We start from the raw sequence: 21,983 nt of genomic DNA, 5'->3' as shown, positions 1-21,983 counted from the left end.
GCAGGCGCTGCCCCCAAGGACACGCTGTGCTGCTCCCGCTGCGTGTCCCGGCCCTGCTGCAGGATCAGGGCGTCCCTCTGCAGCCCCACCGGCACCGCAGCCCCACCGGCAGCACAGCCCCACCGCAGCCCCACCGGCACCGCAGCCCCACCGGCAGCACAGCCCCACCGCAGCCCCACCGGCACCGCAGCCCCATCCTGTCCTTTGTGCATTTATTAGAAAAACCAACAACTCCCCCCCATCCCCAGGACAGAACCGACAAACGGGACAGAGGCAACACCGAGGGGCCGAGCCCCCTCTGCCGTCCCGGCCACCCCCCCCCTCCGCGCCCGGGGCCGCCGCGCCGGGACCGGGAGGAGGGCGCTGGGCCAAAAGCCGCCCGCAGCTTTCCAAGAGGGGTGGGTTCGGCGGACGGACGCGGACGATGGCGCAGCACCGCTGCCCGGTGCCGGCACACAGGCAGAGCTGCCGGGCAGCACGGGTGCTGCAGGCGAAGGCACCGGGGCACAGGGACAGGGACGGGCCTGGGGGCAGCGCAGGGACCCGCTGCCCTCCAGGGAAAGTGCTGGGAGACGTGGAGGGCTCCAAATAAATTAAGGGAGTCACCAGAAAGGCACCGGCGGCGTGGGGCGGGGAGGGGGGGGGGCGAGCCCCAGCCCCTGCTCCGGAGCCGCCGCGGACCGGCACAGACCTGCGGCTCGGCACCGGCCGTCACGAGCACCCTGCGGGGCCGCACCGCGCACCGGGCTGGCTGTGGAAGGAGCCCACCGGCGGTTGGTGCTGCCAGGGCCCGGCCGTGGGGCAGAGCCCCCGGGGCAGCGCGGTGGGGTCGGAGGCAGCGGGGCTGGGGGCCGGCTCCGGGGACAGGGGCGGTTGCCGGGCGGCCGCAGAGGCGAGGTAGGTGTTGAGGAGCTGCGCGATCTCCTCCACCTGCGGGCAGAGCGGACACGGGGCAGCCGGGGGCAGCCTGCGTGGGGCAGGGGGGGGATGCAGAGGGGCTGGAGCCCCCTTACCTGGGAGGTCTCGAAGAGCAGGTCCCAGTCCTCCACGGAGATGCGGAAGGTGCCGCTGTCGGAGGCGCCGAAGGAGGAGATGCGGCTGTAGCAGAAGCTGTCCAAGGGCTCGGGCTCCCCGGGCTTGTAGAGCGAAACGGCTTTGGCACCGATGCCGAGCCAGAGCCGCTGCGGTGCGGCCCCCACGGGGCTCTGCGGTGACAGAGGGGGTCACAGAGCTGCACCGGCCATGGCTGGCCCCCCATCCCGGCCCCGCAGCCCCCGGTTCCTCACCGCACGCACGTCGACGTCGAAGAGCGTGGAGCCGAAGCCGGGCCACTCGCGCACCAGCGCCACGTAGGCGGCCATGGCCTCTGGCCGGCCCATGCCCTGCAGCAGCTTCCACTTCTCCAGGATGGCGGCCATGGTGCTGGCACCCTCCTCCCGCAGGCGGCCCCGCAGGCGCTGGTCCCGCTCCGCGCGCTGCTTGGCCAACGCCTGCCCCCAGAGCCCCCCGGCCAGGAGCCCCGCACGCAGCCGCGCACCCCGGCACTTGGCGGGGGGCCGGTGGCAGGGGGCCGGCAGCCGCGCGTGTAGCACCTGGGGTGGGAAGAGCTCCTCGAGGCGCGGGAAGGGAGCGTGGGTCGAGAAGTCGCTGTTGAGGCTCTGCAGGCGCAGCGCGGCCAAGGTCTGCAGCGTCTCCTCCGACGTGGGCACGTAGCCCCGCAGCACCATCTCGTGTGCCTGCGGGAGGGCGGCGTGAGCTGGCACGGCACGGCCATCATGGCATGGCACAGCCAGCACGGCATGGCACAGCACGGCCAGCACAGCATGGCATGGCATGGCCACCATGGCATGGCACAGCACAGCCACCATGGCATGGCACGGCACAGCCACCATGGCATGGCACGGCACAGCCATCCCACCATGACACGGCATGTCCCCCATGGCATGGCACAGCACAGCCATCCCACCACGGCATGGCACAGCACAGCCACCATGGCATGGCACAGCATGGCCATCCCACCATGGCACAGCACAGCCACCACGGCATGGCACAGCATGGCCATCCCACCATGGCATGGCACAGCGCAGCCATCCCAGCATAGCATGGCACAGCACAGCCACCATGGCATGGCACAGCATGGCCATCCCACCATGGCATGGCACAGCGCAGCCATCCCAGCATAGCATGGCACAGTCACCATGGCATTGCACAGCACAGCCATCCCAGCATGGCACAGCGCAGCCATCCCAGCATGGCACGGCACAGCCACCATGGCATGGCACAGCACAGCCATCCCAGCATAGCACGGCACAGCCACCGTGGCTTGGCGCAGCATGGCCATCCCAGCATGTCACAGCATGGCCATCCTAGCATGGCACAGCACAGCCACCATGGCATGGCACAGCACGGCCATCCCAGCATAGCATGGCACAGCCACCATGGCAGGGCACGGCACAGCCACCATGGCTTGGCGCAGCACGGCCATCCCAGCATGGCACAGCACGGCCATCCCAGCATAGCATGGCACAGCCACCATGGCAGGGCACGGCACAGCCACCGTGGCTTGGCACAGCACGGCCATCCCAGCATAGCATGGCACAGCCACCATGGCAGGGCACGGCACAGCACAGCCACCGTGGCTTGGCACAGCACAGCCATCCCAGCATAGCACGGCACAGCCACCGTGGCTTGGCGCAGCATGGCCATCCCAGCATGGCACGGCTCGGCGCTGCCACACCATCACGGCTCTCACCTGCTCAAAGAGAAGAGCAAACTCCAGGCTGTCCCGCGGGACGTTGTCCGTGTCCAGGAAGCCGTAGTGCTTGAAGCAGAGCCGGCACGGCGGGTCCTGCTCCCGCTCCTCCCCAGCCAGGCTGCAGAAGAGACTGGCCCCATCAGCATGGGGGCGGGCAGGGGGAGGCTGCCCCATCTCACCCCATCCCATCCCATCCCATCTTCCCCATAGGCAGCAGAGCAGGACATTTACTTTTCAAACCTGGTGAGGACGTCGGCCAGCAGCGTGGCGCTGCCCACGGGGTGCTCCCGCCGCCGGGACTGCTCATAGAGCGCAAAGAGATTGGGGCTCTGGGACAGCCCCAGGCGCGACACCAGCTCCTGGGCCACCTGGGGTGAGCCAAAGGCAAGGGGCAAGGACAGAGAGGTCAAGGTGGGCAAAGCCCCGGCCCCTCTCCACCGGCGCTCAGCTGGGGCAGACCCGCAGGAGCCCTTCACCACCCGGAGCTCGCTGCTTGCCCAGCCCCTCACGTCGAATGCCCCTCGCCCGCTGTGCCTGCAGCCCCTCACCTCCTGGGCCGTGGTGTGGGAGCTGATGGCCACGCTGCAGGCTGGCGCCCCGGGGCAGTGCACGGTGCAGATCATCTCCTGCCGCCGCATCAGCACCAGGATCTCCTCCAGCGAGGGCACGCACTCCCGCCCCTTCGTCTTCCCCAGCGCCTCCCGGATGAAGCAGGCATACTCAGCCATCTCCGAGGCAGGGAACCGGCTCTCTGTCCTGCAAAGGCGCCGGGGGATGGGGGTCAGAGCAACACTGACCCGGTGCGGGCTCCGGCACCCTCCCTGCCCGCAGCCGGTGCCCGGTGCCCCGCCGGCACTCGCCTGTCCAGGTGGAAGCGCAGGAAGCGCAGGACGGGCGGGGAGGGCAGGAAGGTGCAGCTCATGCAGGTGAGCAGCTGCCAGTAGTGCAGGTCGCCCTGCCCGCCCGGCGCCGGCGGCTCCGTGGTCTGCTTCACCAGCTGGCAGTAGATCTCGTCCACCAGCGGCGGCAGGTCCAGGCAGGTCTGCAGGACGCCCTGCATCAGCGGCACCGGGTCCCGCTCCGACTCCAGCTGCTGCAGCGAGTTGAAGAGCTTCACGGCCTCGTCACGCAGCGCCGTGTAGCTGCGGGGGCCAGGGGCTGCGGGACGGCATCGGGGTTAACAGCCCCATGGGCTGTCACAGGACCACCCCTCCCGAGACCCAGGCACCCGGGGCCCAGTGCCTCCCTGCCCTGCACAGCACCCTGCAAGGCCATGGGACCGGGCTTTGTGCCCCCGCCTGCCCCTCACCGCTTTGGTCCAGGCTGCCGTAGGGGAAGGGCAGCAGGGGAGCGTAGAGGGGGCTGCTGGTGTAGCGCAGGATGGGGTTGCAGCGGTAGATCTGCTCCAGCACCTCGGGGCTGCCGCAGTGCTCCTGGGAGGGTGAAACAACGAAGTCAGCTGCAGAGGGCCTGCCGGGCTGAGTGTTGGCACAGGTACCCATCACGACCTGGCACTGGTACCCACCACCACCGCTGGGTACAGGTACCCACAACCATCACTGCCCAGCACAGGTACCCACCATCACTGACCAGCACAGGCACCCATTATCACTGCCTGGCACAGGTACCCATCACCACCTGGCACAGGTACCCACCATCACCGCCTGGCACAGGTACCCACCATCACCGGTACCCACCATCACCGCCCAGCACAGGTACCCACCATCACCGGTACCCACCATCACTGACCAGCACAGGTACCCATTATCACTGCCTGGCACAGGTACCCATCACCACCTGGCACAGGTACCCACCATCACCGCCCGGCACAGGTACCCACCATCACCGGTACCCACCATCACCGCCCAGCACAGGTACCCACCATCACCGGTACCCACCATCACTGACCAGCACAGGTACCCACCATCACCACCCGGCACAGGTACCCACCATCACCGGTACCCACCATCACCGCCCAGCACAGGTACCCACCATCACCGCCCAGCACAGGTACCCACCATCACCGCCCGGCACAGGTACCCACCATCACTGGTACCCACCATCACCGCCCAGCACAGGTACCCACCATCACCGCCCAGCACAGGTACCCACCATCACCACCTGGCACAGGTACCCACCACCACCGCTGGGTACAGGTACCCACAACCATCACTGCCCAGCACAGGTACCCACCATCACTGACCAGCACAGGTACCCATTATCACTGCCTGGCACAGGTACCCATCACCACCCGGCACAGGTACCCACCATCACCGGTACCCACCATCACTGCCCAGCACAGGTACCCATTATCACTGCCTGGCACAGGTACCCACCATCACCACCCGGCACAGGTACCCACCATCACCGGTACCCACCATCACCGCCCAGCACAGGTACCCACCATCACCGGTACCCACCATCACCGCCCAGCACAGGTACCCACCATCACCGCCTGGCACATGTACCCACCACCGCCACCACCCCACGGCACACGAGTCCCCCCCGACCACCCCCCCCCCACCAGCCCCACAGGGCTCACCTCAACATCACGCATCAGCAGCTGGGTGGGTGTCTGCACCGGTGCTTTGCTGTCGATGACCTTCTGCACCGCGCACACCCAGCGCACGGCCTCCTTCAGGCGCTCCGTGTACAGGCGGTAGCAATGCTTCCTGCCGAACACCGTCACGCTCCAGTAGCCTGCGAGGGACAGAGGCACAGACACAGCTCACCCGCTGCCCACCACCGGGCACAGCCCCTCCTCTGCGTGATGGAGACCCCCGGCTTGGGAGGGTGACAGAGGGCACAAGGTGCTTCCCAGCTGATGGGTGCTGGCCCCTTACCCGTCTCCTTGTAGGTCTGCTTGTCTGGCCACAGCACGGAGCAGAGGCTGGTGAGCACGAGGGAGCCCAGCCGCCGGGCCCCCTTCTCGTTGCTGCTGTAGTAGTCCAGGGAGTCGGGCGTCAGCACGAACCAGTACTTCCGAGGCCGGATCCAGGGGGTCTTCACGCCTCCCCGCACCTCCCGCTGCAGCCAGCCTGGGAAGGGGATGATGCTTCAGCTCCTACTGCTGCCAGCAGCATCCGTCCCACCAGCCCTTTGGTGCAGGGCAGCGTCTGCTCAGTGCTCCCTGTGCCTCTGGCGTGGGACCCAGAGGTGGTCGGAGCACGATCTGCCGGCTCCGGAGGCCCCTGTGCCCAGCATGGCTGCACCCACCTTTAATGAGAGCGTCGGGGTCATCCTCCACTGGCCCTGGGCCCTTCTCCACGATGAGGCTGCGCATCTCCTCTGCGACAAGCAGGGACCTGAGGGTGACACGGGGCTGAGTGCTGGTGCCCACCGGAAGCTTGCAGAGCCCTGGAGCAGGGACCTGGCCTGTGGGCTGGGAGGATCTGGATCCTGAGGGGCTCTGGGCACCCCACAACCCCACGGTGGGAACGCAGCAAAGCCATCGGGTGCAGATGACCCTGGCTAAAAATAAGCTGTTTGCAGTCGTGGCCCTGCCAAGGAATTCGGAAAATGAACAACCAGGAAGGAATGTTGGCGGCCGTGTCGGCACTGGGAGGACAGGGAGCGAGCAGGCCCCTGTGCCCCCGGCACCCCATATCCCTGGGCGTGCACTGCCCCAAGGCATGGCCTCTACTGGTGGACATGGCCCCACAGAGCCCCTGTTGGCTGAGCCTGCGGCAGCCAAGCCATCAGCATGGCAGAGGGATGGAGACGTGCCCAACGACGCACTGGGGATGGGGACAGAGCGTGGCTATCCCGGCTCTGCCAGCCTCTGCTCTAGCCCATAGACCAGCAGAGCTTGGTGCTGGCCCCGTGGGCAGGATGGTGCAGCACATGCCAGCACCAGTGCATCCTACCAGTGTGTGTCAGACCCCCAGCCCCTACAGCACCACGCAAGGGATGGGATGCCTAAACGGGACGGACACAGCATCACTCACCGCTCCGAGCCACTGCTGCTGCGGGTGGGCTGGCTCAGGCTCACCTCCAGGGACCCCTGCGGAGGAAGGAGATGTCTCAGTCCCAGTGGCACCCAGTGGCTCGCCAGCCCGGCTCCAGGCCTAGAGGGACAGGCTCAGTCCTGCTGCAGCGGGGCCGGGAGCCCCGGTGTCCGCACGGCAGCCGCGGGGGCACTCCAGGGTGCGGAGCAGGCGCCGGGCGCTCAAGCTGCGTGTCCTCGGCTGACCCGGCCGGCTGCACACCGTGCAGAATTGCACAAGGTCAGTGCTGAGTAATGCGCTTAGGGCACAAAGTCCCATTGTAATGGGGCCACTGACTTCCCGCCCGCGGCGGTGGGACGCGGCGCAGGGAAGTCCCTGGCCCCGCAGCGGGACAGGGGCCGGTTCCTCCTCGTGCAGCGCAACCCGGCATGGACGGTGCCGCTCACGTGAGGACCCCGGGGCACGTGCTGGGACACGAGGCAGAGCCCAGGCACGGGCAGGCACCGGCAGTGCCCGGTGGGGCAGCTGGAGGAGCGGCGGGGATGGGAGACGGCTGCTAAAAATAGTGCCAGGGAAGGGGGAGCCGCTGCAGGTACGGCTGTGCCAGGGCCTAGCGCCGGCACTGCTGTGCCAGGGCATTAAGGGCACTTGTTGCACGGGGCCAGTGACTGCCCCACTGCAGAGGACCCCCACACGCTGCTGCATGGCTGCAGGCACCAACATGGGCCCAGCTCCTTACCCCCGTGAGGACGAGGCCATGGCGGCTCCTTCTCAAGGATATAAATAACCCGGAGCGGAGCCGCGGTGGCAGGGTCGGGGTAGCTGCTCCCACGCTCCCAGGAAGGGGCGGCCGTTGCAGCCGGTTCCCAAAGAGCCCTGGCCACGGTGACGGGCTCCCTGGGGAGCCGGCGTCACGACCGCCCCCGCCAGCCCCGGCCCATGGGACGCTGGCAGCCCAAAGACCGCTCCTGCCATTGCCGTGCCCTTGGCACTGCCACCGATGTCACCGGGCCCAGCTCCAGCCCTGCCGCTGTCCCCTGTCCCTGTGGGACTGGCAAGAAGGAGACCCGCTGGCGGGGGACAGGCGGGGTGGGGGGGTCAGGCCCGTGCAGCGGGCACCGGGAAAGGGGCCGCAGCAACCGGGAGAGCGTCACCACCGCCAGACGGGGCAGGAGGCAGCCGGGATGGGCAGGAGAAGCGCCCGGGAGCCGGGCTCCCCCCCGCAGCCCCGCGCTATCCGCGTTCCCCACGCAGCCCGGCCGGAGGAAGCGCCGGTTTCCGCCGCTCCGCTTCTCTAAACAGAGGAAGCGACCGGAGAGGGGAGATCCAGGCCCGTTCCCCGCACGTGCTCCCGGGTCTGGACCGAGCAGGTCTGGACCGAGCTGGTTCCACGCACCTCAGGCAACCCCGGCGGCCGCACGGGGCAGCTCCGGTCCCGGTGCGGATCCGGCGCTGCCGATCCCCGATCCCCCCCCCCCCCCCGGGCTGCCCACCCGTCCTGGCAGCGCCCCGGTTTCGCTCGCACCCCTGCACCGCTCTGGGACCCCCCCCGCGCCTCGCGGGGACGCGCCAAGGGCAGCCGGGGCGGGGGGACCGGCGGGGACGTGCGCGGGCAGGCGCGGGGCCCGGGCCGAGCTGCGCACCCGGGCGGGAGAAGCCGCGCACCACCGGTCCCGCCGCCCCGTACCCAGCCGAGGCCCCGGTGCATGTCCCGGCGCCGGTACCGGCCCCACCTGGTCTCCCTGGGCGCGGAGCTCGAAGGACGCTTCCTCCTCCTCCTCCTCGCCGTCCGCCTCCCGGTCCGCCTCGCCGTAGTCCCGCCGCAGCAGCGTGAAGCCCTGCCGGCAGCACAGCAGCCACCACAGCCCGCCCGGGAACGGCATCGCCCCGCCGGCACCGGACGGCACCGGGACGGGACCGGCCCCGCCGCGCACCGGCCGCCACAACCGGGACCGGCCCCGCCGCCGCCCCGGGCGGGCCGGGCCGGGCGCGTCACCGGCAGCCGCCAATCGCCGTGCGCGGCCCGGGGCGGAGTCAGCGCGCCCGGGGCGGCGGGGCCGCCGCTTGCGTCAGCTGCCGGGCAGGGGCTCGCGATTAACCGGGGGGGGAGCACCGGGAGGAGCAGCGGGGGGGACCCGGCTGCGGCGGGGCCGGTGCTGCGGGCACCAGGCACCGCCTGAGCCCGGTGTGAGCACTGGCACCGCACGCAGCTCGCCGGTACCGGCACCGGGCCCCGTGCCAGGCAGAGTGCGCAGAGCGAGCTCGTTCCAGCAGCGCCGGGGTTTCACCGGCTGCACGTCGAGCCCCACGGCACCGGTGCCATGCGCTGTCCCGCATGCCCCAGCACCAACACCCGTCCCGGGATGACAGCTCAGCCGGTGTGGTGCCAGTGCCAAGCGTGTGCCAGCGGCAGCTCATGGGCTGGAGGGCCCTATGCTTGGCATGGGAGCGGGTACAGGGGGCTCATGGTGGGGTCACACCTGGTCCCGCAGCAAAGCAGCACAGCTCAGCTTGGCCCTGGGCCCTGCCTGGCAGCAGAGGGTCCATAGGTGCTGGTGCTGTGGGTGCTGCGCAGGCGCCTGGGCCCTGGCCTTGCTCTCAGAGCCCCAGAAGGGGTTAAGCACATCAGCCCCGGCTCTGGCTGAGCTACAGCTCTTGGGTCACCACGGTCTGCGGGAGCCGGGTGCTGGGATGCGCACGCAGGAAGCGCCGATGCCAGCTCTCCTCCCACACAGCCTGCGCCGGGTCTGAGCCCTGCTTCGGGGCCATTGGGGCAGGCAGAGCGGGCAGCGGCACCATGACAGAGGTGATGTGGGACACAGCGATGAGAGGAGATGGCAGCACCGCTGCGGGGCCAAGCCCAGCACTGCCGCGGGGCCAGTGCAGGGAGATAGTGCCTGAATCTGGCCCCACCATCAGCAGGGACAGCCGAGGGCTGTGGGGGATGAGGGTCCATCGCCCAGGCCCTTCACTGTAGGGATGCGGATGCTGAGTCAGCAGTAAAGGTGTTTCCGGCTCAGCAGGAGGTGAAGGGTCCAGGACAGCTTCTCCCATCGGAACGCTGGGTTGATCCCCAGAGGGCCCTGGGGGTGAGCAGGAAGCAGCCTCCAGCCCGGCAGCACCAGGAGGTGCTTCCCCACATGCCGGGCTCCTCCGCGGACACCGCATGGGCGGCTGTGCCAAAGCCAGGTCCCGTCCCGCTCCCGGCACCCTGGTGCAGCCGCACGGGGCCGGGGGTCTGTGCCCTCGCAGGGTGCCAGCCCCGGGGCTCGCAGCCCCTCCGGCACCGCGGGGGCAGCGGCCTGGGCTCGGCCCCACTCCCGCCCCACCGGCCCCCCCCCCCCCCCACGGGGGAGCCGCGCACCCCGCGAGTCCCCGCTCCCGGCCCCGTCCCTCCGCCCGCAGCCGGTCCCCGCCCGCTCCACGGCTGCCGGGGTCGCCCCGCACGCAGGAACGGGCGGGACACGGGCAGGGAGCAGGCAGGGAGCAGGCAGGAAGCGCGGGGCTCTGCTGCCGCCTGCAGGCACCCCCGGCCGGCACCGATGGGCACGGCCTGACCCCCCCCGCCCCGTCCCGGACAACCCCGGCTCGCACGGGGCCGGCGCTCACCCACCGGGATTGGAGCGGGGTTTATTGCGAGGGTGGGAACCAGCCCGGGCCCACCGGAACCGCACAGCCCCGCAGGACGCGTGAGCCGGCACCGCACCCCAGAGCACGCGTGACACCGCATCATCCCCTGCAGCACGGCACCCCGGTTCACATGTGACAGGACGTGATCCCCTGAAGCACGTATGACATTACGTGGTCCCCTGAAACACGTGTGACATTGCAGGGTCCCCCCAGCCCAGCAGTTCACTGCACAGCAGAGGCACTTGCAGGGCTCACGGGCTCTGTGGGGCTGCTCTTCCCTCTGCCTGTGTGTGCGCAGGCACCGCGTGGGACGTCGGCTCTGCCATGCCCCGACGGGGCTGTCCCAAGGGAGCCGCAGAGGGTCCGAGCCCCGGGGTGCTGGTCCCTGTCCGGGCCACGGGCACCGCGTCCCTACACCACATCGGGGCAGGTGGAGAGCGACGTGCGCCGGCGGGGACTGGGGCAGCCGGGGCAGCGCTGGTCAAGGGGCCCCACGCAGCCGGCATCGCTGGCCAGCAGCCACAGCTCGCGGCGGAAGCGTTGGCCCAAGAAGGCATAGAGCAGCGGGTTGAGGCAGCAGCGCAGGTACGCCAGCCCGCCGGTGACCAGCAGCGCCAGGTCCTTGCGGCGGCTCTGGGCGCAGCTCACCTCCCAGCTGGCCAACAGCTCGGCCGCGTCCAGCAGCACCATCAGGCTGTGGGGCAGCTGCAGGGCCACGAACACCAGCACGAGGGCCAGCAGCACCCGCAGCGCACGGTGGGGCTGGGCACCGCGGGCCGCCAGCAGCGTCCGTGCCACGGCCGCGTAGCAACTCGCCATCACCACGAAGGGCACCGCGAAGCCCAGCACGACCTGCACCAGGTTGGTGGCCCCTCGAGCCGCCCGTGAGGCCGCGCCGGGGAAGACGACGCGGCAGAGCCGGAGGTGCTGGTGCTGCTGCACTCGGCCGTAGATGAACTGGGGCAGCGCCAGCAGCGCGGCCAGCAGCCAGGCCAGCCCCGCCGTTAGCCAGCCGTGGCGGCGAGCCCGCGGGCGCAGGCGGCAGGCGGCCGGCACCCGCACGATGGCCACATAGCGGTCCAGGCTGATGCAGGTGAGGAAGAGGAAGCCACTGTAGAAGTTGAGGGCATAGAGGCCCTGCAGCGCCTTGCAGGTGGCTGTGCCCGGGGACCAGCCCTGCAGCGTGTCTGCGACAGCGAAGGGCAGCGTCAGGAGCAGCAGGAGGTCGGAGAGGGCGAGGTGCAGGAGGCAGACGTCGGTGATGCTGTGTGCCTGGCGGTACCGGGTGTGTGTGAGCAGCACCAGCCCGTTCCCCACCGTGCCCAGCAGTGAGAGCAGCAGGTAGACGGCAGGCTGGTAGGTGCGGGCAAAGCTCTGCACCGCCTGCTTCTCACAGAGCTCGGGCAGGATGCTCCCTTCCCACGAGTCCCCGTCCTCCCATGGGTAGAAGTCGGTGGTGGCAGTCAGCTCCATGGGGACGGGGCTGGGGGTCACCTGCGCAGAGGAGGGTGTCAGGGATGCTCGTACCCAGGGAGCCTCCTCCACCCAGCCCTGCACTCAGGCAGTTTCCGTCTCGCACCCACCCCAAGCAGACGGAGGTTCGCCGTGTGCTCATTGTGAGAGCAACCACAAGCTTCAGGAGCAGTCACTAGCGGTGCAGAGCTGGTGGAGACGTGACCCCGGCCATGGCGTCCCCGATGCAGCTCCACACCCCACAAACAAGCCGTGCTGTTCCTCAGCTCCCCAGGGGCTCAGCACCCAGCCCACGGCCCTGGCGGCCCTACGCAGATGGACTTGCCCAGAGCACCCATGCAGCACCCTGGGGACCCCAGTGCTGACAGCCCCACAACTGCCCAGTTCTGCTCCCAGCCAGGGAGGTCTTGGAGGGTCCCATTGCCTTGCCCAGCCCGCAGGCAGCTGTGCACAGTGCTCCCAGCTCCCAGCCTCTTGGCCCTGCTCCGGGCAGAGGGACAGCACCGCTCCTGGGCCCCCATTGCCATGGAGGTCAGGATCCAGCATGGCTCTGGCTCAGAGCAGCCTCCTGACAGCAGTTTCACCCCAGCTCCCACCAGTGAGCCTGATCCCGCACCCATTCCATGGCCGCAGCTGGGATGTGAACTCAGTGCTGCGGGAGGTTGACTCCCCAGCAGCTCCTGCAGCCCATTCCCTGCTCCAGGCCCTGGGGTCTTGGGGCACTGGGCACTGCCCTGCGTTCCTAGGGCTCTGCCTTTCAGCCCAAACCCAGCCAGCTCATGAGAGCCATTTAAAAGCAACAGAAAAAGGCAGTGAAGGGGGTGCTCCCCCCGCTCCAGCGAGCCCCTTGCCCCGCAGCCCTCACCTGCTCCTGCATGGCGCAATGGGACCCTTCCCCTGGCTGGTGGGTCTGGAGCCCTCGGTGTCTCGCACTCTGCAGCCTGTGGTTTGACCACGCGCAGCTCCCGATACTGAGAGCGGTGCAGAGCTCACAGGCCCAGCCCCGGGGGCGGAAGGCAGGGAGGCGAACGTGACCCCGCTCTGGAGCGCATCCTGCATCTTCTACTCTGTGGCTACCACCTGTGCTCTGGGGGTGGAAGTAGCAGCACTGCTGAGCCCCTGTCCTGCGGGGCTGGGGGACAAACAGGGACAGCAGGGTCTGCGGGGGGACATCCAGTGTTGGGAGATCCCAACCCTATTGGGCCTGTTTGTGGCTCCTGCCCCACAAGGGCTGCCTGGTTCCCGGCTGGAGGGAAAGGGCCATGGAGCTGAGCATGGGCCGGAGCTGAGCTGGGCACCGACAGGATGCTGCTCCTAGGGCAGCCTTGCCCTGCACCCCACAGCCCTGCAGCACTGGGTATCCTGTTCCTGGTTGTTGACAACAAAATTCCCAGCTCCTCATTAAGGAGCAGCTTAGTTCTTGTAGGGCACAGGCCCCACTTTCCTCTCCCCAGGGAGGAACAAACTGATCCCCAGCTTTAACGGGCTTCCATCCATTTGCTGTGCTAATCCCTCAATCCCCCTTTCTCCCAGCTACAGCCGTCTCTGTCGTGGTTTATCCCAGCTCTGCCTTCGGCCCTCCTGCTGCCTGCAGCTGGGCAGGGTCCCTGCCAGCCCCCCCCCCGCCTCGCCCCACCTGTGGGTTTCTGTTCCCTCTTTCGCCTGCCAGCCCAGGCTCGGCTCTGCCTGCACAGGAAGCTGCCCTGGCACCCGCAGCCCTGCCCCGCGGTGCCCAGGACGGGTGGGCAGCGCCCCGGTGCCAGCGGTGCGGAGCTGCCCGCACCGAGCCCTGCCAGGGCCCCGGTGCACCCCATCCTCGGGGCTGCGTTTGTGGGGCTCACAAGCACAGGGGTACACCGAGCACTGCGCGGTCTGTGGGGCAGGCAGCATATGTAGGACACGCGGTTGCCAGCCCCCCCCCCGTGGGTGTCTGGGGATGTTTGGGAACAGACAAGATAAATCCCATCTTCTGCACCACTGGAGAGAGACAGGCGGCCCCGAGACCCGCAGACCTTAATCTGCGGCTTGATTACAAACTGCTGCCACATCTGCTGCGGGTGCGCTGGGGGGCACCTCTTCAGCCGCCCCCCCCTCCTGCCCGGCTACCGCGGGCTCTGAGCACCGAGACCAGGACCCGGTAACACCCGGGGAGCTCCCTGCACGTCCTCATTCGCATCCCCAAATATAACCCCCGGGGAGCATCCCTCGGGGGCGCGGCACAAGGGAGAGCGGGGGGGGGGGGGGAGGCCGTGGCTCTGCGCTGCGCCGCATCCCGGTCCCGGGGACGCCCCCCCCCGCCTCCCGCCGTGGGCGGAGCCGCCGGCCCCGCTCCGCCGCGCGGCTGCAGCACCGGGAGCGGCGGCGCCGAGGGCGCTCGGGGCGCTCCAGCATGAGCGCTCGCCGCCTCCTCGGACTCCTGCTCGCCGCCTGCACCGGCCTCCTGTGCCCCGCTCCCGGCTGCCTCGCACGTAAGTGGGGCCGCAGCCCCGGGAGCGGCCGCTCCGCACTGCGGGACCGCACCCGTTGCCCGGCCCCGCACCCCTGAGCCGCACGATTCCCTTCACCTCCGTTCTCCCGGCCATCCCCCCCTTCTGCCCCGGGCATCCCCCGTTCTCCCCCGACGCCCCGGTCCGCATCGTCCCCAAGGTCACCCCCGGACACAGGCGTCCGTGCGCCCTCCCCCCCGCCCTTCCCCGGTCCGCTCCTCCGCAGCCCCGCGCCGGTGGCACCGCACCGGCCCGGAGCCTCCGGGGATGCCCCAAGCACCCGCCCCGCTGCGCCGCATCCCCGGGGGCGGCCGCGCTCCGCCAGCACCGCCGGCACCTCGGCCATCGCCACCGCGGGTACCGGCCCGGCCGCGGGGCGGCACCGGACTGGTCCCTGCGGCCCCTCGGAGCCGGAGCCCTTGGCCCCTTCCCCAGGGGCCGGGGTTGTGTGAGGACGCGCGGGCTGCGGGGTGTGAAGGCGAAGGACGGTGCAGGCAAGGGATGCTGCAGGCAAGGGATGGGGCAGGCAGGGATGCTGCAGGCAGGGACGGTGCAGGCAGGGGCGGTGCAGGCAGGGACGGTGCAGGCAGGGGCGGTGCAGGCAGGGACGGTGCAGGCAGGGGTGATGCAGCATTAAGCGCAGCGCGGCTGCCCTGGCCCCGCACTGAGGCCGGGGATGCTGCAAGCGCTCCTGGGCTCCCCGGTTCCGTCCGACCGGGCCGGGGGGGGGGGGGGGGGGGGAGGCCCTGCGCAGGGCTCGGGACCCGGCTGGAGCCGTCTCTGGGGGGGGGTTGCCCTGGGCGGGGCGGGGCGGGGCGGCGGGGGGGGTCCCTGAGCTCACGTCAGTGCAGCGGCGGCCGGTGCGGGCGCCGGGACCCGCAGAGGTGTGTCAGCTCCGCTGCAGTGGGAGGGCAGAGCGGGAGCTGGACCCTCCGCTCCCTGCGGGGTCCCGGGGCCCCCAGAGCCATAGAGGTCACCTCAGGGCCCCGAGCCCGGCCCCAGCCCCGCTCTCCCCGCAGGACCCTGCTACGATGAGCTCGTCTCTCCCCTGTACTCCTGGTCCCTCGGTGCCTCCTCCAGATACAACATCTTCTACTCGGCCACCTTTGCCCGGCTGCACAGTGAGTGCCAGGGACCGGGGTGCAGACGGGGTCGGGGGGAAGAGCCATGGGCAGAGGTGTCCCCAGCAAGGTCTTGCCTCGTGTGGGGCTGAGGGGTCCTCGGATGCTCAGCCGGGGTGGGGGTGAGCCCCGCAGCCCTGCAGCTCCCACCCACAGCCGGGTGCTGCAGTGGGGCTGAGCCGCTCCCCCTGCAGGCACCAGCGGCTGGTCCCCTGACCCCCGGGACAAGCAACCCTGGCTCCAGATCGACCTGATGCAAAAGCACCGAATCAATGCAGTGGCCACGCAGGGGACCTTCAACACCTACGACTGGCTGACGCGCTACATCGTGCTCTACGGGGACCACCCCACCAGCTGGAAACCCTTCTTCCAGCAGGGCAGCAACTGGGTAAGGGCAGCCCAGGGGTCCCTGCAGGAAGGGGATCCTTGGGAAGGAGGAACTGCCTGGAGCGAGGTGCTGATGATGGCCCTTCATCCCCAGACGTTCTTCGGGAACGTGAATGAGAGCGGGGTGGTGCGGCACGACCTGCACTACCCCATCCTCGCGCGCTACATCCGCATCATCCCGGTGGCCTGGAACCCGCGCGGGAAGATTGGGCTGCGCCTGGGCCTCTACGGCTGCCCCTATCGTGAGTACCCGAGCTGGGGCTGCAGCAGCCCCGCATGGGGTCGGCTCCAGCACGTCTGGAGAACCCTTTCCCAGAGGGGCTGTGTCCGAGCCGTCTGCAGTCATCAGCTCTGGCATGAAATGTAACAGGATGGAGCATTCCCCATGCCAGGCGCCTGCTGCTGTGGGCAGCGACGTGACCGGGGCCACTCTGCTCTCCCCAGGGTCCCACGTGCTCTACTTCGATGGGGATGATGCCATCTCCTACCGCTTCCGGGCCAAGAGGATCAGCACCATGGAGGATGACATCTCCTTCAACTTCAAGACGCTGGAGCAGGATGGGGTGCTGATGCACGGCGAGGGCGCTCAGGGTGACTACATCACAGTGGAGCTCAAACAGGCTCAGCTCTTCCTGCACATCAGCTTAGGTGAGCCAGGGCTGGGGGATGTAGGGCTGGGGGACACAGCGCTGGGGAGCCGCCAGCTGAGCCTGCCCGTCCCCAGGCAGCAGCCCGGTGCATGCCACCGAGGGCCACACGACGGTGACGGTGGGCAGCCTCCTGGATGACCAGCACTGGCACTCGCTGCACATCGAGCGCTATGGCCGCCACGTCAACCTCACGCTAGACGGGGAGGTCAAGCGCTTCCGCTGCCACGGCACCTTCGACCAGCTCGACCTCGACACGGAGGTGGGTGCGGTGAGCAGGGAGCTGCCAGGATGCTGATGCACAGCAAGCCCAGCAAGGGGCTGACCCTCTCCCTCTGCCTCCCAGCTCTTCTTTGGGGGCGTCATTGACCAGGACAAGCAGCACCTCACCTACCGGCAAAACTTCCGGGGCTGCGTGGAGAACATCATCTTCAATGGGGTCAACATCGCCGACCTGGCCCGGCACCGGAGACCCAACATCCGCTTTGAGGTCCAGCCCTGGGTGGTAGCCCCTGCCCAGGGGCCCTATCCCTATGGGGTGATGTGAGGACGGGCAGCGGCTGTGCTCAGCCGAGCGGCACTGCATTGACCGCGGGAGGTTGTTCCTGGCCCGGGGCGTCTGCCTGGTTCTGCCAGGCAATGGGATTGATCGGGAGTGATGGGGGCCAGGGCTGTGGGGATGGGTTGAGATGGGATAGGGTGGGATGGGAGGGCAGGGGATGGGATGGGATGAGGGGGCATCCCCCTGCTCACCACCTCCTGTGGTCGCCCCCAGGGCCGCGTGGGCCACTACTGCCGGGACCAGCTGTACAACCCCATCACCTTCGCCGGCATCAACAACTACGTGCAGGTGCCAGGGATCCCCCGGAGGAACCGCCTGTCCGTCAGCTTCCGCTTCCGCTCCTGGGACACCGCCGGGCTCCTGCTCTACACCAGCTTCGCCGACCGCCTGGGCTCCCTCGAGGTGGTGCTGAGCGAGGGCCAGATCAACGTCTCCATCGCCCAGCCCGGCAAGAAGAAGCTGGAGTTTGCCGCAGGTGGGCTGCGGAGCCAGCGTGGGGCCGGTGTCAGGCTGGAGGCGGTTTCTCTGATGCACGATCCTGTCCCTGCGCAGGGCATCGCCTCAACGACGGCTTCTGGCACTCGGTGCAGCTGGTGGCGCGGGACGGCTCGGCCGTGGTGACCATCGACGATGACGATGGCGCCGAGTTCCGGGTGGCGCATCCCTTCCAGCTCCGCACCGGCAGCCAGTACTTCTTCGGAGGTGGGTGGCGGGGGGGAACCGGGGCGATGGGTGCCTGGGGACTGCTCACCACGCTGTGCCTTGCAGGCTGCCCCAAGCCGGCCTCAGTCACCGGCTGCCGCTCGAACCAGACGGCCTTCCACGGCTGCCTGCAGATGCTGAACGTGGACATGCAGCCCGTGGACATGGAGCTGCTGGAGCAGCACCGGCTGGGGCAGTACTTCAACGTGTTCTTCAACGTCTGTGGCATCACAGACAGGTACCAGTGGAGACAAGGGTGCTGGCTGGGCACAGGCGGGCACTGGGGGCTGCGCTGGTGCCAGGACAGGAGCCTTCTGCGCCCTCAGGTGTACCCCCAACCTGTGCGAGCACGACGGCCGCTGCATCCAGTCCTGGGATGACTTCATGTGCATCTGTGACCTGACAGGGTACAAGGGAGAGACCTGCCACAAATGTGAGCCGGGGGTGTCGGGCTGGGGGACAAGCACGGGCCCCTGCAGTCCTCCCACTCCCCCCCCCACGCTGACCCCAGCCCCGTTTGCCTCTTCCAGCCCTTTACAAGGAGTCGTGCGATGCTTACCGGGTCAGCGGGAAAACCTCAGGCAACTACACCATCGACCCGGATGGCAGCGGGCCGCTCAAGCCCTTCACCGTGTACTGCGACATCCGAGGTGGGGGCAGCGGGAGGGTGCCCCCCTCTACCCAGTGCCCCCAGGGGCCAGCCTCTGCCTGTGTGTGGTGGGTGGAGCAGGATGCAGGGAGCAGGGGGGTCCTGGGGTTTGCACCTAGCATCCCCCCCTGCCTCCACAGAGGACCGAGCGTGGACCATCATCCGGCACAACCGCCACTACGCCACGCGGGTGACGGGCTCCAGCGTGGACCAGCCCTACCTGGGCGCTGTGGAGTACTGGAACGCTTCCTGGGCCGAGGTCTCGGCGCTGGCCAATGCCTCCGAGTACTGCGAGCAGCGCATCGAGCTCCACTGCTACAGCTCCCGCCTGCTCAACACCCCCTGTGAGCAGCGGGGGGAGCAGCGGGGCCGTGCCGCGGGGCCCCCGCGGTGGGACCACGCTGCGGGACCACGTCCTCACCCTCCCGTGTGCCCGCAGCCGGGCTGCCCTTCAGCTTCTGGATGGGCCGTCACGACGAGCGGCACTACTACTGGGGGGGCTCTCGGCCGGGCATCCAACGCTGCGCATGCGGCCTGGATAAGAACTGCGCTGACCCCAAGTACTTCTGCAACTGTGATGCTGACCACGCGCTGTGGTGAGTGCTGGCGGGCTGCGATGGGGGCACAGGGGCTGGGTTGGCCAAGGGGCAGAAGCCCCTCACGGCCCCTCCGACACGTGTGCCGTGCGCAGGAGGACGGACAAGGGTCTGCTGACCTTCGTGGACCACCTGCCCGTCACACAGGTTGTGGTTGGAGACACCAACCGCACCGGCTCCGAAGCCCAGTTCCTGCTGGGGCCCCTGCGGTGCTACGGAGACCGTGAGTGACCGGATCCGCAGCGGGTCCCGTGGGGTGCTGTGGCTGTGGTGCTCCATGCCCATCCCTCACCGCTCCTGCTCCCCACAGGCAACACCTGGAACACCATTTCCTTCAACAAGGGCGCAGCCCTGCTCTTCCCCACCTTCCAGGCCAACCACAGCCTCGACATCTCCTTCTACTTCAAGACCACCGCCCAGTCCGGCGTCTTCCTGGAGAATCCCGGCTCCCGAAACTACATCCGTGTGGAGCTCAACAGTACGGGCGGGCAGCGGGGCGAGAGGGGGGGACGTGAGCGGGGCCTCCTCCCAACGCCGTGTCCCTACAGCCACCAGGGACGTGGTGTTTGCCTACGACATCGGGAACGGGGACGAGAACCTGACGGTGCGGTCGGCGGTGCCCTGGAACGACGACGAGTGGCACCAGGTGAAGGCTGAGCTCAACGTGAAGCTGGCGCGGCTGCGGGTGGACAAACTGCCCTGGGTGGTGCGGCAGGCTCCGCCGCAGAGCTTCGTGCGCCTGGACTTCGACAGACCCCTCTATGTTGGTGAGAGCCCCCCCCCAACCGCATCCCCGGTGCCCGGCTCCCCGTGGGGCGCCGGCGGTGACGCTCGGCCCCGCTGCAGGCGCGGCGGAGCACAAGATGCGCCCGTTCCTGGGGTGCCTGCGGGCGCTGCGGATGAACGGGGTGACGCTCAACCTGGAGGGCAAAGCCAACGAGACCGAGGGCGTGCGGGTCAACTGCACCGGGCACTGCCAGGACCCGCCGGTGCCATGCCAGAACAGCGGGCTCTGCGTCGAGCGCTACAGCCACTACAGCTGCAACTGCAGCGTCTCTGCCTTCGACGGGCCCTTCTGCAACCACGGTGAGCGCGGGGGCCTCGCCGGGGCTGCCGTGGGGCTCCCGGGTGTTCCCCCCCTGTGCTCCCATCACCCTGCGCGTGCCCCGCAGACATCGGCGGGTACTTCGAGGAGGGCACCTGGGTGCGGTACAACATCCTGCCCATGTCGCTGTACGCTGCCCGCGAGTTTGCCAGCATCATCAGCAGCCCCTGGCAGCCCCTGCCCGGCTACAACCTCACCAGCGAGGAGGTGAGCTTCAGCTTCAGCACCACCGCGGCGCCCGCCGTGCTGCTCTACGTCAGCACCTTCGTCAAGGACTACATGGCCGTGCTCATCAAGGATGACGGTGAGGGAGCCTGCGGGGATCTCCTCGGGTACCACGGCCGCACGGGACCTTCCTTCCACCAGCACTGCGGAGGGGCTGGACCCACTGCCCAGAGCCCTGGCCCCACTGATGGCCCCACTCTGCCCACAGGGAGCCTGCAGCTGCGCTACCAGTTGGGCACCAGCCCCTACGTCTTCGCCCTCACCACCAAGCCAGTGACAGACGGGAGGCCCCACAGGGTGAACATCACCCGCCTGCACCGCACGCTGTACACGCAGGTATAGCCCCGTGGGGCTCGGGTGAGGCTGGGAGGGGGCACAGGCAGGGTGTGGGAGGCAGAGGAGGCTCGGCAGGAGCTGGCACCGTCCCTTCCCCAGGTGGACTATCTCCCGGTGATGGAGCAGCAGTTCTCCCTGTTCGTGGACAGCAAGCTGGACTCGCCCAAAAACCTGTACCTGGGGCGCGTGATGGGTGAGCTGGGTCCTGCCCTCAGCTGCCCACTCCCATGCTGGGGTCTCGGGGGCTTCTCTGCCCAGCACGGTCCTTGCCCTCTGCAGGGGATGAGCCTTCTCCTCCTGTGCCCCCACAGAGACCGGTGTGATTGACCCCGAGATCCAGCGCTACAACACGCCCGGCTTCTCAGGCTGCCTCTCGGGGGTGAAGTTCAACACTCTCGTCCCTCTCAAAGCCATCTTCCACCCCACCAGTGTCCTGAAGCCCTACAGCATCCGTGGGGAGCTGGTGGAGTCGAACTGTGCCTCTATGCTCCCCCTCACCACCATCCTCATCCCTCCCGAGATGGACCCCTGGTACATGGACATAGGTAGGTGCTGTGGTACCCCCCCCCCCCAGCAAGCCTCAGCAGCGGAGGGGATGCTGCAGCACAAGACCCTGCTGCAGCCAGGTCTCAGCCTCTCTGTCTCTGCAGATTTCCCCCATGTGCACGATGACGGCTGGATCGGGATCATCATCGGGTGTAAGTGAAGCACCCGGCCGGTGCCCACCACCTCTGCCCTGGCCCTGTGTTCCCCCCCCACAAGCCCCTCACCGCTGCCTCTTCCCTGCAGTTGTGATCTTCCTGCTCCTGCTGCTCGGGGGGCTGCTGGTGCTGCTCTATTTCTACCACCACCGCTACAAGGGCTCCTACCACACCAACGAGCCCAAGGCCATCCAGGACTACGGCAGCGCTGCCAAACCGCTCTCGGCACGCAAGGACCAGAACCTGCCCCAGATCCTGGAGGAGGCCAAAGGGGATTAGTGGTGCCCGGGGGTGGGACGCGCTCGCAGCCCCACAGCCCTGGGGCCGAGCGAGCATCGCAGGACCAAAGGGCCGAGCGCTCCTGAACTGCCAACACCCGCCGCGGGGCAGGACCGGCCCCGGAGCGCGGCCGGGACCCTGCGCCAGCTCTGCCCCACCGGGAGCCCCGGTACGGGCAGCACGGGCCCCGCCGCCCCGCTCACACGTAGTTGAGCCGCTGCTTTGCTCGCTTAAAGCCAGAGCCACGAGGACCCCGGCGCCAGCCCCGCACCCAGCAATACCCGCCCGTGCCGGCACCCCCGGCCGCTGCCGCGCATGATGCCACCGCCCCTCGCTGCTGCTTTCACCCGCTCAGGTAACGGATCCTCCCGCTACACCCCGG

General features: G+C 68.9%; 3 protein-coding genes across 4 annotated transcripts; 1 reads left to right on the top strand and 2 right to left on the bottom strand.

The window, feature by feature from the left end:
* Positions 1-652: 652 nt before the first annotated feature.
* Positions 653-8,635, bottom strand: PLEKHH3 (pleckstrin homology, MyTH4 and FERM domain containing H3). 2 transcript variants are annotated; one of them, XM_057414162.1, is made up of 13 exons: positions 8,436-8,635; positions 6,703-6,758; positions 5,972-6,060; positions 5,599-5,793; positions 5,298-5,455; positions 4,065-4,188; positions 3,616-3,913; positions 3,304-3,511; positions 2,996-3,123; positions 2,753-2,873; positions 1,287-1,736; positions 1,014-1,205; positions 653-930 (listed from the first exon to the last, which is right to left on the bottom strand). In XM_057414162.1, exons 1-13 carry the CDS (start codon positions 8,583-8,585, stop codon positions 712-714), a joined length of 2,388 nt encoding a protein of 795 aa, XP_057270145.1. In that variant the 5' UTR covers positions 8,586-8,635; the 3' UTR covers positions 653-711. The 2 variants fall into 2 exon arrangements, with proteins under 2 accessions (XP_057270145.1, XP_057270144.1); XM_057414161.1 differs by having other exon boundaries at positions 654-930; positions 2,987-3,123.
* A 2,016-nt stretch (positions 8,636-10,651) lies between these two features.
* On the bottom strand, positions 10,652-12,790 carry CCR10 (C-C motif chemokine receptor 10). The gene is made up of 2 exons (XM_057414163.1): positions 12,671-12,790; positions 10,652-11,826 (listed from the first exon to the last, which is right to left on the bottom strand). Exons 1-2 carry the CDS (start codon positions 12,680-12,682, stop codon positions 10,744-10,746), a joined length of 1,095 nt encoding a protein of 364 aa, XP_057270146.1. The 5' UTR covers positions 12,683-12,790; the 3' UTR covers positions 10,652-10,743.
* A 1,298-nt stretch (positions 12,791-14,088) lies between these two features.
* On the top strand, positions 14,089-21,716 carry CNTNAP1 (contactin associated protein 1). Its single transcript, XM_057414167.1, has 24 exons — positions 14,089-14,273; positions 15,311-15,412; positions 15,607-15,800; positions 15,894-16,041; positions 16,244-16,447; positions 16,524-16,708; positions 16,793-16,936; positions 17,222-17,483; positions 17,561-17,710; positions 17,777-17,948; positions 18,037-18,143; positions 18,241-18,360; positions 18,500-18,703; positions 18,799-18,955; positions 19,051-19,178; positions 19,266-19,433; positions 19,504-19,722; positions 19,802-20,041; positions 20,128-20,364; positions 20,494-20,621; positions 20,721-20,814; positions 20,933-21,166; positions 21,272-21,319; positions 21,411-21,716. Exons 1-24 carry the CDS (start codon positions 14,195-14,197, stop codon positions 21,599-21,601), a joined length of 3,915 nt encoding a protein of 1,304 aa, XP_057270150.1. The 5' UTR covers positions 14,089-14,194; the 3' UTR covers positions 21,602-21,716.
* The last annotated feature ends 267 nt before the right edge of the window (positions 21,717-21,983 follow it).

Source organism: Pezoporus wallicus, unplaced genomic scaffold, assembly GCF_028554395.1.
Source record: "Pezoporus wallicus isolate ANWC-B61680 ecotype Strahan unplaced genomic scaffold, APGP_CSIRO_Pwel_v1 contig_13150, whole genome shotgun sequence".
NCBI lineage: Eukaryota > Metazoa > Chordata > Aves > Psittaciformes > Psittacidae > Pezoporus > Pezoporus wallicus.
The sequence above is the reverse complement of the archived record's forward strand: the minus strand, read 5'-3'. Positions and strand labels throughout refer to the sequence as shown.